The sequence below is a fragment of the Petaurus breviceps genome, unplaced genomic scaffold (genome assembly GCF_028583685.1).
Source record: "Petaurus breviceps papuanus isolate PSGF00001 unplaced genomic scaffold, PetGlider_PUasm1.0 90849, whole genome shotgun sequence".
Taxonomy (NCBI): Eukaryota; Metazoa; Chordata; class Mammalia; order Diprotodontia; family Petauridae; genus Petaurus; species Petaurus breviceps.
In genome coordinates, this window is record NW_027187361.1 from 22,464,017 (window position 1) to 22,479,115 (window position 15,099).

The 15,099-nt window shown below is 39.6% G+C and overlaps 1 protein-coding gene across 2 annotated transcripts in view; it reads left to right on the forward strand.

Annotated features, from left to right (window-relative positions):
* The window catches only part of UBE3A (ubiquitin protein ligase E3A), a 95,041-nt gene that overhangs the window by 40,791 nt on the left and 39,151 nt on the right, over positions 1–15,099 (forward strand). For both annotated transcript variants that reach the window (XM_069072954.1, XM_069072953.1), the window contains one exon: positions 8,674–8,984. In XM_069072954.1, coding sequence (XP_068929055.1) covers positions 8,674–8,984 — 311 coding nt within the window. The remainder of the gene's footprint in view (positions 1–8,673; positions 8,985–15,099) is intronic.

Genomic DNA, 15,099 nt, shown 5'->3' on the forward strand with positions numbered 1-15,099 from the left:
GAAGTCTGAGAAGTCCCATAGTTGTTCACTGGGTGAGAAGTAAGATATCCGAGCCGAGGTCCCCCGTCAAGTGGAGGTTTGAGGTTTCATGGCTTCAGTCAGAGAGGCAGAGGGTGATGAGGAAGCGGCTGATCAGATCTTTGCCACCACAGAAAAGAACTGATTTAAACATTTTTGTGCTTTTTTTCTTCCCTCTTGGGTCCCTCTGGCAGTATATGCCCAGGAGTGTATTATTGCTGCTGGGTCCTAGGGTGTGTATGTGTTAGTGGGTTGTTCGTTTTTTAAGCTTTGTTGGCTTGTTTTAGTGGGTTTTGAGAGATGATCCCAAATCATTTTCTGTAAACGGTTGAACCACTTCACAACGCTGCCGACGGTGTACCTGTGTTTTTTTGTTTGTTTTTTTTTAAGCAGTTGGGGTTAAGTAACTTGCTCAAGGTTACACGGCCAGTTATTTCTGGGTGGGTGCTAAGTATCAGAGCCCAGATTTGATCCCCAGGTCATCCCGACACTGGAGCCGGTGCTCTTACTTGCTGAGCCACCTGGCCGCCCCTAAGCAATTGGGGTTAAGTAACTTGCTCAAGGTTACATGGCCAGGTGTTTCTGGGTGGGTGCTAAGTGTCTGAGCCCGGGATTCGATCTCCAGGTCTTCTCAACACTGGAGCCGGTGCTCTTACTCGCTGTGCTACCTGGCCGCCCCAGTGTACCTGTGTTCTTGAGGTCTTACAGCTTCCCCAATAGTTATCACCAATTTATTCTTTTGTCATTTTTAAACAATCTGATGGGTGTGAGGTGCAGCCTCTGAATTTTTAAAAGTTTTATTTCTCTTATTTGTTATTTGCAACATTTTTCCCTCATAGTGATTGAAAGTTTGCATTTCTTCATTTGAAAACTGCACGTTAAATAGCTTATACTATTTATCTATTGGGATGGTTCATATATTTGTATAAGTTTTTGTGAATATTTCTGCATATCTTAGTTGTTATGCCATAATCAGAGGAATTTTCATCAAGGTTTTTTTCCCCTAATTGTTTCCTTTCTGATTTAAAAAATAATATTTTATTTTTCGCACAATTACATGTAAAGACAATTTTTAACATTCTTTTAGTTTGTTTATTTTGAGTTCCAAATTCTGTCCCTTCCTCCCATCTCTCCCTGTTCCCTGAAACTGTAAGATATGTGTAATCCTGTAAAACATTCCCATAATTGGTCATTTTGTGCAAGAAAACTCAAACAAACAAACAAAAAAGAAAGTAAAAAGTAGTATGCTTTGGTCTGAATTCAGCTGACTTCGGTTCTTTCTCTGGAGGTGGATGGCATTTTTCATCACGAGTCTTTTGAGATTGCCTTGGATCATTGTATTGCTGAGAATGGCTAAGTCATTCACAGCATGATTTAGCTGTTCCCACACACCGTGTTCTCCTGGTTCTGCTCACGTCTCTTTGTCTGACTTCATGGAAGCCCAGGTTTTTCTGAAGTCACCCTGATCATCACAATCATTCACCAGCTGATAGCCATCCCCTCAGTTTCTGATTCTTAGTTGCCATAAAAACAGCTGCTAAAAATACGCCCCCTCCCCCCCCCCCAACCCCTTTGGGACACAGACCTAGCTGTGGGATTACTGGATCAAAGGGTATATATCACTTAGCTTGGCCAGAAGCTTTTCAATCGTATGTCATCGGAATTGTTCATTTTATCTTTTATGATCGTCTTTCCTCCTTGGTTAGGTAAGACTTGTTCCCCTAACCATAATCATGAAAGGCATCTCTTTCTTCTCTACTTTGTTTACAATATGAGCTTTTTAGATCATACATTCATTTAGGGTTCATTGTAGTATACGGTGGAACGTTTTGGACTAAACATAATTTCTACCAGGCTGCTTTTCTGTTTTCCAAGCATTTTTTTGTTTTTTCAAGTACTATGCCCACTATGCTTGATTGCTTTTGCAATTTGTTCTTGCATTGGTAACTGCTATTTTTTAACCAGTATATTTAGTGTCAACTTTCTTTTTCTTATTTCCTTTAAATATTTGAATTATGAACTTGAGAAACTTCAACAAAAATGACCATTTCCTTGTACAGAGAACATAAAAACAGGAACCTCTGTTATACTCTGAATCTCTGTGCAACCTGTTTTCTTGAACATGTAGGACGTCTCAAAGGCCTTCTTGCAGTATTAAGCTCTTAGAGGTTAAAGCTGCACTGAGACTTTGGGATGCTTCCTATGCTAAGTTAATGACCTTGCTTGTCCGTATCCTCTTCTGAGGCTTTTCTTCGGGGCATTTTTAAATGTTTCCTTTGCCCTCTGTCTTTGGCATCATGGTTGCTAATTCTGGTTTTCCTTTGTATTTCTTTCCTCATTACTCACTTTGTTACTCCCTGCCCTCACCAAAAAAATAGAGAGAGAGAAAGAAAGCCCTCCTTTAAAACAAGTAAATGTAGTCTGGTAAGATAGACTCATATGTTGGCCGTGTCTCATCATGTATCTTGAGTCCGTCACCTCTCTTTCAGGAAGTGAGACACATGACTCATTATCAGTCTTCTGGAGTGACTGGTGGTTAGATTGATTAATCAGAGTTTTTGGATTTTTCAAAAATTGTTTTCTTCTATAATATTGGAGTAGCATGAATTGTTCCTTTGCTTCTGCTTACTCCACCTTGTATCAATTCATGCAGATCTTTTGGGGGGTTTCTCTGAATCTCTCCCTTTCATTTATTATAGAACAATTTTATTCCCTTCATGTACCATAATTTGTTCAGTCATTCCATTGGATAGGAATTCACTTGTTTCCAATTCTTTGTTAGAATCAGAGTGCTGCTATAAATTTTTTTGTTTATTTTAATTTCCTTCGGGTATTTATCTGTAATGGTATTGCTGGATAAAGTTCAGTAGTGACTTTGGGTGATAGTTCCAAATTTCTTTCCAGAATGCTTGGGAAAATTCACATTGCCACTAGCAGTATGCTAATAGTTTCTTCATGCCATGTCTTTCTAACAATCATCACTTTAATTTTTTTTTAAATCTTTGCCATTCTGATGGTTGGGAGGTGAAAATCAGTTTTAATTTGCATTTCTCTTAATGATTTGAACCATCTTTCATGGTTATTGATAGTTTGTCTTCTTTTTCAAATGATTGTTATATTCTTTGACCATTTATCTATTGTGAAATGTCTGCTGTCCTTATATATTTAGATTAATTCCCTGAATCTCTTAGATATAAGACTTTTTCAGGGAAATTTCCAAAACAAACTTTTTTCTTGGTTTACTATATAATTCCAGTTCAGCATTGATCGAGCTGCATTCATTTTGTCTGCTATGATCCTCTCCTTTACTTGGTCATGAACTCTTTACATATCTGCAGTTTGGAAGGTGTCTCCTTGCCTACTTCTCTGCTTCTAGGTCATGTAGCCATTTGGAACTCGTGGGCGTATATGGTGGGACATCAAAGAGTCTGTAGTTAATATACATACAGCATTTACTATGTGCCAGGCACTGTGGTCAGCATTTGGTGATCACAGAGAAAGGCTTAAGGCAGTGCCTGGCCTTCCAGTGGGAGAAGACAGCCCATTAAAAAGAAATGAAAAGCCTGTAGGGGAGAGGAGAGATTACCAGTTGAGGAGGCATGATGAAGCCCTGTATCCAGGGTGGGAAATGAGAGTTTCAGAGTCGATTTCATATTGCAGAGTTACAAGTTGCTGAAGATCATGAGATCTAGGAAGTTAGCCGGGTGGGAATTGCCAAAAGAAATCCCTGGGGTGCCTTCCTCAAACTGGATCTGGGGGGCGCTCCCCCCACTGTCTCCAGAGGGAGGGAGGGAGGGACCCCAGGGGCAGAGGAAGTGTGAGTTTCAGAGTTGGTTTCATCCTGCTGAATGAGGAGTTTCTAGAAAGTAGCTGGGTGGAAAATGATGAGGTGAACCTCAGGTTACTCTCCTGAAGTGGCAGAGGATCTGGGGGGGCGGGGAGCTCCGCAGTGCACCCTCTCCTCTTTCTAATCACAGGGCGAGAGGGGCGCTTGGAGCAGGGAGTGCCGAGGAGATGGGAGTTTAGGACTCACGTGCTGTTCTGAACCCAGTGTCTCTCGGACTGTTTTCTAAATTCCCCAGCTGTTTTGTCAAAGAGGACTTCTTTACTCAGTGACTAAGGTCCTTCAGTTTATCTAATACTCTTCCAGTGATAAACTTTCCTATTTTAAACCGGTACCTTGTGTTGACTTTCCATATATATTCTGTGGTTAACCATCTACTCGTTTAGTAGTGTATATACACCTGTTAAATGATGGTTTATTCTAGCTGTCTGATCTTTAGCCTCTGTTTGGCAAAATTATGTAAAATTAACTAGACATTCCATTGTGGTCAAATGAAGAAATAATTAGGAATTATATTATCTCCATTTGTAGTAGTAGGCACTTACTAAATTCCTGTAACAAAAATCTTTCTCCGTTGCTTCATTGGGGCTTAGATATAACTGCTAGGTTCTTGAAAACCATCCTAGCAATATCTTCTGCTGGGTTATATTAAATTAGAAAAATTGTCCTAGTCTAGCTAAAAATATAGGCCCAGCCTACCTAAATCATGGTTGTGGCAACCCACAAAATAACTAAAAATATAAAATTATCCTTAGTTCCCTATTTTACTTCCACAGTGAAAATAGCAAGCTCAGCATTTTTTCTCCTACCTTTATACCTTTGCACAGATTGTCGTTTTTGCTTGAAATGAACTTTATACTTTATATTTCCTTCTAGAATTCCTAGGTTCCTTCAAGGATCAGTTCATGTTACTTTCAGTGGGAAACCTTTCTTGACTTTACTTATAATTCTAATGTAGGAGACAACAAGACTATGTATGTGTGTTTATGCATATGCAGATAAAATAAATTTAAGAATAAATGCAAATAAAAGTATAAGGTGGTTTGAGACAGAGCCAAACAGACAAGGAGTTTAATGGTTTATGTGAGAGTCATTTCATAAACAGCTCCTGTGTGCAACCAGATCATAGAACAAAATCAACGTCAGTATTAAAAAAAGATGAAAAGATGTGAATACAGAAACTACTCCAACTCAGCCTGTTTAAACACTGAAAAGATGAGGACATTGATTCACTCCTTCAACAGGCATTTATTAAGTCTCAGTTATATGCCAGGTACTCTGCCAGAGGGTGGGGGTACACAGGCAGAAAATAAGCAGTCTCTGCCCTCAAAGAGTTCATGTTTTGTTTGTATTGGGGGAAAAATACATACAGCTTCTCTTCTGGGCAGAGTGTACAATTGAAGATCAGTATAGGATTCCTTTATCAGGTAGCACTTGAACTGAGCTTTCTAGGGAGACTTCTGTGAGGTGCAAGTGAGGAAGTATATGTTGGCCATGACCAGGACACACAGATGGGAGATGGAGCGTCACATACTGGGAATAGCAAGCAGACCACTTTTGTTGGAAGTGATGTGTAATAAGCCTGGGAAGATAGGCTGGAGCCATACCACAAAGGGCTTTCAAAGCCAGCAAAAAAAGTTTTATCTTATCAGGGAAGTGACATGGATTAATCTTTGTTTCAGGAATGTCAGTTTAGTAACTGTATGGAGTATTGCTTGGAGACTCATTAGGATGATATTGCAGTATTCTAAGAAGGGCTTAAACCAAGGTGATGGCCATGCAAATCCACAAGCACTTATTAAATGCCTTCTGTGTGCCAGGCACTGTGCTAAGTACTGTGGTTACAAAGAAGGCAGAAGAATGCCTGCTCTTAAGGAGCTCACAGTCTAATGGGAGGGAATGTGAAAATGGCTATGTGCAACAAGATGCTTACACCCATGCATGTACCTTCCCCCAAGTGCATTCATACGCACACACATACATACATAAATGAGAGATGATTTCAGAGAGAACCCAGTAAGGATTCAGGAAGATCAGGAAAAAAAGAGGAATAAATGCACAGAAGAGAAGGATTGTGGAGGCAGCATTGACAAGACTTGGTAATCAGTGGGGTGAGTGACAAAGGGACCAGTTGAGGATGACCTGGGTTCTGAGCCTCAGTGACTGGAACGACTGGTGCTGCCTTAGTAGAGAGAGGGGAGGTTTGAGGGGGGCACAGTGCAGAGGTGGAGGTGGGCAACGGTGTCAAATTCTGCTTTGCACATGTTGAGCTTGGGAAGTCTAGGGGACACCCACGTGGAAATGTCCAGGAAGAGTTTGATTGTATGGGACTAAAATACAGTAGGGAGCCTAGGGCTGAATATGTAGACCTGGAGTTGTCTGCACAGAGTCGGTAGCTGATTCTGTGAGAGTTAATGAGATCGTTCAGAGAATGTCCAGGGAAGAGAGGAGTGGGCCCTAGATAGGACCATGGGGACGGACCCCCATGAAAGGAATGGGGCATGGCTTTTGATGCAGCAAAGGAGATCAATGAGAATGACTGTTTGAGCTGTGGGGAGAATCCAAGGACAGAAGTGTCCCTAAAACCCAGGGAGGGAACTAGTGTCTAGAAGGATGGGCTGGCATCAGATGCTGCAGTGTCATGGGAGATAGATGGGGCAGTTTTTCAGCAGAAGAGTGATTTGACTGCTTAAGCGTCTGAAAAGCCCTTGTTTACAGATAACCTTACGCTGATGACATGAAGACCTAGAATACTTTGGGGACTTCACAGTGACTTCCCTAATCATTCAAAAGTTTACCTCGTAGTCCAGACAAGAAAAACGAAGCAGGGGAAGAATATACATTGTTGTTCATTCATTTCAGTCGTATCTGACTCTTTGTGACTGACCCCCTCTTGGGGTTTTCTTGGCAAAGGTACTGGAGTGGTTTTCTGTTTCCTTCTCCAGCTCATTTTGCAGATGAGGATACCGGGTTAAGTGACTTGCCCAGGGTTACACAGTCAGTAAGCATCTGAGGCTGGATTTGAACTTAGGGAGATGAGTCTTTCCTAATTCCAGGCCCAGCTCTCCATCCACTTGATTCACCTAGCTGCCCTGAATATTGCCAACAGGCAGTCACATCACGAGACATATATGAAAACCAGGTATATACCCAGGTCGGTTTTCTGTCATTCTATTATTTTTTGTTTCTCCTTCCTCTTGGTGTGCTGTATTATCAACTATCTTAGACTCAGATTTAGTACAAAAATGGATAGTTTTGTTCATCAAAGATTATCAAGAGTTAGTGGTGCAGGTACTCTGTATTGAAGTCACGTGTTTTTTAGAGATCATGTAGGGATGGATGATTAGAATTAAATCTCCAGAAAGTAAGAGTATCTGTTGATCTCACTTTATTGTGCATTGCCCTTGCTTTTTGTTAACTGTTTTGGCATGAGTCACAGGTTACAAATCTGCATGTATCTTTCAGGCTAGAGCAGAAGAACAAATTGGGTTTGTTTTGGGATGTTTTGTCACCTGCCTGTGAGATAGGATGTCTTGTAAGCTTTACAGTAAACTCCTGCTTTGAAGTGCATGGTTTCCTTCACGCGCCCTTTATTCCACGTATTATTCACGATTCTTGCATCTCTACTGTTTTGTGTGGGTGCTTACACATTCCAACTTTACTGCCTCATACCCTCTTCCCACATACACCCTTCCTGTATTCCTTCTTAGGGAAAAACCAAACAAATCAAAAAACTGTTTGAGTCTTAGAAGACCGGCTTATCACTGTACATATTTTATACTTAATTTTGGCTCTATATCTCTTAGGGTACTGTACCCTGTTCTTTTCCACAGATGTGGAGAGTTCATGGGCTATAATAAAATGTCAGTCTTTAGTCAGTAGTCTCCTGTATTCGCCTTATTCTGCCAGAATCTTAAAGTCACAGAATTTTAGATTTTAGAACTGACTTCATATAGACCAAGTAACGATCCCATTCAGAAATCCCCTTTATAACCCCATGGGTTAGATGGTCATCCAACCTTTGTTTGAATGCCAGTGTTAAGTGCCTAGTATCACTGTTAGAAAATGTGTAGAATATGTAGTCCTTATTCTTTTTGAGCTCATAATATATGTTCATAAACTTAGAAGACAATATGAGATGAATTTCTAAAAATATTAGTAATAGCCTTTGTGGTCATATTTCATGATCTGGATTTTGAAATTCAACCAGTTCTTTTCAGAATAGGCATAGACAATTACATATCAAAATAGTTTTATGTATATAAGGTAGTAAATAAATATGATGAAAAATTAAGTTTAAATGCTTATAAGTTTTTACCCAGTTACAAATGTGGTTTTTACAAACTTGCAGTTAAATTTGACCTCTAGGTAAAAGGAAATCAGAGGTGAGTTTTTAAAATTTTAAAAAGTAGTTTATTGTGACGTCTAAACAATTTTTAATTATAGACCCATTAAAAAATGTTAAAAGTATGAAACCATTTTCAGGAAGGTAGAATCCATGTAATTTTCATTAAATATTTTTAATTTATATTTCTCCAAACCTTTTTACACAAGAATGAAATAAAGCATAAAATGGTTTACTTTAATATCTTAAAAGCTAGTAAGTTTTTATTTAACCTTACTGGTGACAGAACAAATGTGTTGCCAGTGGCGATCAAGATTTTGGTAAAAGCAGGAGTCTTGCATATTCTTGTTTTCTTTTTGTATTACACACATCGTGCTTGACTAATTTTTGCTCTGCTGAAGATGTGAGCGAGCGTTGTATGTGAGCGCCGCACTAATCGTGCTTCCTGTTTGAATGTTTGGTGCAGGAAGCGAGCAGCTGCAAAGCATCTAATAGAGCGCTACTACCACCAGTTAACCGAGGGCTGTGGAAATGAGGTCTGCACGAATGAGTTTTGTGCTTCCTGCCCGACTTTTCTTCGTATGGATAACAATGCAGCAGCTATTAAGGCCCTCGAGCTGTATAAGATTAATGCGAAACTCTGTGATCCTCATCCCTCCAAGAAAGGAACCAGCTCCGCTTACCTTGAGAACAACTCTAAAGGCGCCCATAACAACTCCTGCACTGATAGGAAGATGAGCGAGAAGGACGCGCTAGGCCCTAGAGAGGACTTTAAAGGTAAGCCTTCCGGAACGTCTGTTTTCTGAAAGTGATAATAGAAATATGGTGACATTATCAAGAAATGATGGTGTAACCTAAGCCTTCCTTTACGACATAGCCGGTTTTGAAGGATAGCGCAAGCATCCGTCTTACGAGCTGACCATATTATCATTTCTTATCATTAGTCTCTAAATTTGTCAATGTATAATGTATTTCCCATAGAACCCCTATCATAAATGGTAGGTAGGTTACCAAGCAGGCCCACATGAATTGATTTAACCCATATTGTACCTAAATTATAATTCTTGAACTGTACCCTTAGTTACAATCGTATAAGCAGAGGTCTCCATGATACAGGAAGATGTATTCTTCCCCCTTTCTTGGGTTTGCCTTACGCAAAATGTACCTCTTCTTCCATGTGGTTATGATCTTTACCCCAGTAGCTCAGATCCTATCTCACAAAAGTGCTCTCTCCTGCAGAATTACCCGCTTTGTTCCCAAGCCCCCAGACTTTGTCTTAACCTCTGGATAAACAGTCTCTGCCAGTCTTAAGAGCTAACTTTTGTAGAAATATTTGACTTTCATAAAAGAATACTTACTAATCCAAATGAATCTCGAATTGATGGGAAAAAACAAGAAAATGAAACATTTTAGGTTGTGTGTGGAAATTTCTATAGTGTCATATTTTTATCTCTCATCTCTCCAAATCTGTGTAATAAGTAAAATTCACAGTATTTCCACAATTTAAAAAAGAAAGAAAAATTTATGTAACATTTGCCAGAACCAAAAATATTTTGTACCTCCCTTCGCTCCTCTCTCTGCCTTCCACTCCCAGTTACTCCAAGAATTCTTCTTCCTTTCCTTTCTACTAATGTTTGCTGGTTTGACAGAAGCTTGAAAAGTGCTGAAAGTGGGTATCATGGAGTGTCTTGTCCAGACTTCCCATTTTATGGATGAGGAAACTGAGACCCACGGAAGATCACATAGCTCTTTAGTTAATATAGTAGCAGAACCTCACTTAAACTCAAGTTTCCATAATCTCAGACAAATGCCAAGTATTCTGTTTAAACTCTTTGAGAGCGTAAAAAATGTTTTTCAATTTGGTCACAAGTTAAATTTCAATACTTGCCTCTTAGAAAAATGTGTGCTGGTATACCCAGAGTTGAGTATTCTTTCTTTTAGTATTCAGTTCCCCATAGCAAGTTACAAGAATTTTGAAGAAATTTCAATTGTGGGGGTACCCATGCCAGTTTGCTAAATTTAGATAGAAAATCATTTCAATTATACATTAAAGAATAGGGGAAAATTAATTATTAGATGTCAAGCTGCAAAATCATTTCCAGGAATTTAATTACTATAGCCTCATTGTATAACACTTGAGTGGAATTAAGTACAAAATCTAAGCATTCCTACGTTATGAACCCTAAAGACAGTATTATATTGAGGCTGCAATGTACTATTCTGTTTAAAAGACTCTCTTTAGCTACAAAAGAATTTAACATTTAACTAGTTTGATGTGGCTTTGCCCATTGGAATTGAGTTGTTTCTGTTCTTAATTTATTCCTTGATTCTTTGCTTTTTCTCAGATTTTTTTTCAATTGACTCTTTTCCCAGCTCTGTATGACAACTAAAGTTAAAATTGCCTTTTTTCTTTCACATTTAACAGAAAAGTCTCTTTATTGTAAAGTATAATGCAATGAAGTATCGGCCTATAGGGCCATTGACCCCTTGATCGTCAAAGTTTTTTCCCTGCTATCCTGTTTTTCACTAAAATAGAGAAAGGCAATAGTGACAGTACAGAAATAGTGCACAATAATGTGAGAATAGGACAAGAAAGAAAGCTGTGGGAACAAAGCATGTGATTGGGATTCATAGATTATAAGAAATAATCATTTGAACATGATCTAGAGATAGGTAATTAAATAAGATACCGCCAACATGTAAACTATTGAATAAATAAGAAAATCATACAAATCATATAATGACACACTAGGGAGAAATCAAGTCCATACTCAGAAGGACTCAAGGCGGCATCAGAATCAATCATCAAGTTTAACAATGAAAAAAGAAGACGTTTTAAAAGGATTTCTTTGGGAAACTACAATGCACTTTTTTGTCTTTTTTAATACTTGATTTAAAAGACAAATTGGATAAAAACCAAAATTGGATAATGTTCAACCGCTAGATTGTCCATAGTATTGATTTGGATCAGTGGGAACCACAGCAAACATCACATCAGTTCTCTTTCTGTGCTCTCGGTGAGTCGATGATGTTTTTAAACATCTCAGAACACTTGTCTTGCCAGTTCTGAGAAGACAAAATGTCTTGTGCTTCAACCATGGCATTGACCAGTGATGTGTCCTGATGTCCTTATTTGCTCTTTTAGGATTATAAGATGCCGAGCTCGCTTGAAATGTTAACTGTTTAAATGGAAGAAACAGGAGTACCTCTTTAAAAAAATTCACTTTCATGTTTTTGGTGATGGAGGCCTAGGTTCCTAAAGCTGCTATTTGTTGCTGTGTCAGTATAAGTGCTTGAGTCAGTTGTGTATAGCAAAATCTTGTTAATTCGTCTGGTTTTCTCCATAATTTAGTTCTGTGATCTAGTTAGTGCAGGTTGAATTTCCTTTTGCACCCCTTTTCTTTCTCTCCTTCGTATCTCCCTTTCTGTCTTTTTTCCTCCCCCCACACACACATCCCCTACATACTCCAGTGTGTCTGTGGTCCTGTCATTTTGGCAATAATGCCCATTGCCGTTCTCCACTTTTTGCCCATCCTCTCTATGCGTGTCTTGTCACACAGAAGCGTGGAGTTGGCAGGTCCACACAGTCTCCTCCTGGCTTCTTGACACTGTGGATGTCCAGGTCTGGCAGCACCTGGACTGTCCTTTCAATGCCCTGTATCCTCACTGTCTTCAGCTTTGTCAGTGATTTCTTTGATGACATCATCTACAACACCTTTCCTGCATAATTCCTTCTTTGTGACGTGTTGCCATCTGTTTGTACCCACCACAAATCTCTCATTTCCCTTTTGGTCGTCAGCTTCAGTTCTTCAAAGACCATGTAGTCTCCCGTGATTTACAGCCGTACACAGCGTTACCAGATGAACGTTGGTTTTTAAGAATTTAGATCTTTGTTTCAAGGTGTTGTTTAGTGTCTTTCTAAGCTCTGTAATTCCCAAAGACAGCACAGCTCATCTTCCTCTTACTGTTCACTTTTAGGCCCAACTCGCTGACCCTTTTCAGTGTCTGTCCACTAATGAATAGTCTCCTGAGGCTATCCCTCCAGTGTCAGCAATGGCACTCTTCATCCATGTAGCTTTTCCTGTGTAAATGTTAAATTAACCTCTGGCAAATGATTATGAGTCTAACTTAGTGGGCTGTCTAAATAAGGTAGGACCGGAGCCCTGTGGGCTCGCTGATTTAGAAAACCACAGAGTACCGCTGTCTCTTTGTATTGGACTTTTATCGTGTTGCATTTTAATCTGGTGCAGGCATCATCCATCCCAGGAGCTTTATTTAAATTGATCAAGTTAATGTTCCGTTTGCATACCCTATCTTTTTTTCCTTTTTATTCTTCTAAATAAAGAATACTTTGTACTTCATGCTGTTTTAAGTACTGAGAAAATAAAGAAAAAACCCACTTCTCTTTAAGGTGTTTGCTTTCTAAAGGTGGAGGTAGGAAGGAGGTAGTCTTAAAAATTAACAGTGGCTTTAGTTTCAGTTTATATTTTTCCTTTTTTTTTAACAGCCTTTGACATTACTGATCATGCCTTCCTTGTAGATAGTCTAAGCCTTCCTTAGTTTCAGAGATCTCTTTACTTTTTTGATTCTGCTGCCTCTCTAACATTTCCTTCTCTTTTTCTTTCATTAAATCCTTCTATTTCCTGCCCCCCTTAGGGTGAGTGTTCTTCAGGCTACATCTTTAACCATTCTCTTTTTGAAGATTATCTTCCGTTAGCAAAGACTCTCCAGGTCTGAAGACCACTCATGGGCCATCTTGTTCAGCTAATCCTTACCAAAGCAAGAATCCTTTCTCATGCCCACCAAGTGTTTATCTGCCTTCTCCCTGAAGGTCTCCCAGTGAGGGAGAACCCACCTAGCCTCTCTAGGTCGTCCATTCCCCTTTCAGAAAGCTTCCATTGTCCCTAAATCTGCCTCCCCCCAAGTTCTGTCCAACTTGTACGGGTCCAAGCAGAACGAGTCTGTTTCCTCTCCCAGACCCTCATGTATTTGAGAACAGCTGTCATGTTTCCTTCTCTTTTCCTCGTGTTGTCTAATCATTCAGTGATGTCCAGCTCCCTGTGACCCCATGGACCTAGCGCACCAGCCCTTTGTCGTCCACTCTCTCTTGAAGTCTGTACAAACTCACGGCCGTCGTTTCCGTGATGCTATCTATCCGTCTAATCGCCTGCTGTCCCCTTCTCCTTTACCTTCAACCTTTCTCAACATCAGAGTTTTTTCCAGTGAGTTCTGTCATTTCATTATGTGGCCAAAGTGTTTAAGCTTCAGCTACTGGTGAAGAGCCTGGATTAATTGCTTTTAGCTATTGACTGATTTGGTCTCCTTGCTGTGCGAGGGACTCTTGAAACTCTTCCGGCATCACAATCCGAAAGTGTCGATTCTGTGGGGCTTAGCTTTTCTCATAGTGCAGCTCTCATGGGCATACGTTGTTGCTGGAAACATCATAGCTCTGACTCTGTGGACCTTTGTTGGCAAGGTGATATGTCTGCTTTCTAGTAAGCTGTTCAGATCTGCCATAATTCTCCTTCCAAGGAGCAGGTCTTTTAATTCCATGGCTGTAGTTGTCATTTGCACTTATCTTTGAGTCCAAGAATATAAAATCTGACATTAGCTTCTGCTTCTTCTCTCTTTTTCTCTGGAAATGATAGAACCAGTTGCCAAGATCTTAGTTTTGTTTTGTTTTTTATGTCAGGCTTTAAGCCAGCTTTTTGCTCCCCTGCTTCACCCTCCTCAAGAGGCTTCTGAATTCCTCTTCACTTTCTCTCATCAGAACGGTATCATCTGCATATCTAAGATTGTGGATATTTTTCCCTGCAACCTTAATTCCAGCTTTTGATTCATCCAGCCTGGCAAACCTCATGTAGCACTTTGTACCTCTGTTCATGCCATTTTGCTTTCACGTGTGTTATGTATGTAAATCCTGTTCCACTGATAGATTGTGTGTTCCATGAGTACAACTTAAATAATTTGTGTCTACGTCAGTGTTTGGCACAGGCCTCTGTGAGTGAGTGGTACTGGATGGGTTAGTGAACACACTACAAGACTTTTTTCCTGGTGAAGATTGCTCTGTTCCTAATATAAGAGATCAGCCAATGTAACGGTGCGCCTCCCAGAGCTACGTAGGCGTAGTCGGGGCAGTCTTGTTACCCTCTGAGCTGACTAGAACATCCCTATTCCCCGACTGCATTTAGTCTGACTTCTGTATTTTTAAAATGTTCAAGTGTTGAAGTTACTTACCATAGTGAATGGACTTCTGTTTAGCTGAACACGCCCAATTCCTGATCTCCTATAGGGACAGCCCCCCACCCCCGAGTGGCTAGCTCAGTCCTCTGACTAACGATGGACAGGCTTTTGTCCAGCTAACTCATGAAAGCTTGTTTAATCATGGTATCTATATCTACATTTTAAATTCTGAACCTATCAATTCTTTTGTTACTGATGAAATTTCTGGATTCTTTTTATTGTAAGTTTTAGGAGACAAGTCTGTTCAAAGACCACTTGCTTGGGGGGAGAGGAGGTATCTTTGAATTTAAGATTACATTAAAGACAAAGATACTAAATTCAGGCAAATTTGTTGTTTTTTATGATGAAATAAGTCATTTAACATCATTGTTTAGAATCTTGTTAAGCTGAAAGCACGTTTAATACATGAAGTAAAACTCACTTTCCGCTTCTGTTCTCCTTAGTATACCTAAGCAGTATTAGTAATGATCAAGATATGAGGGAGATTGAATTAACAAGGTTGACTCATTTTGGCTCACTTCATGATATCCTCACATTATTGTTGGGGAAATTTTTGTTTTTGTATAATTGGCAGTTAATTCTTAATCACATTAATGGAGACAACTTGAACCAAACGCTTTAAAATGCCACGTGTTTTCTTTAAAGTAAG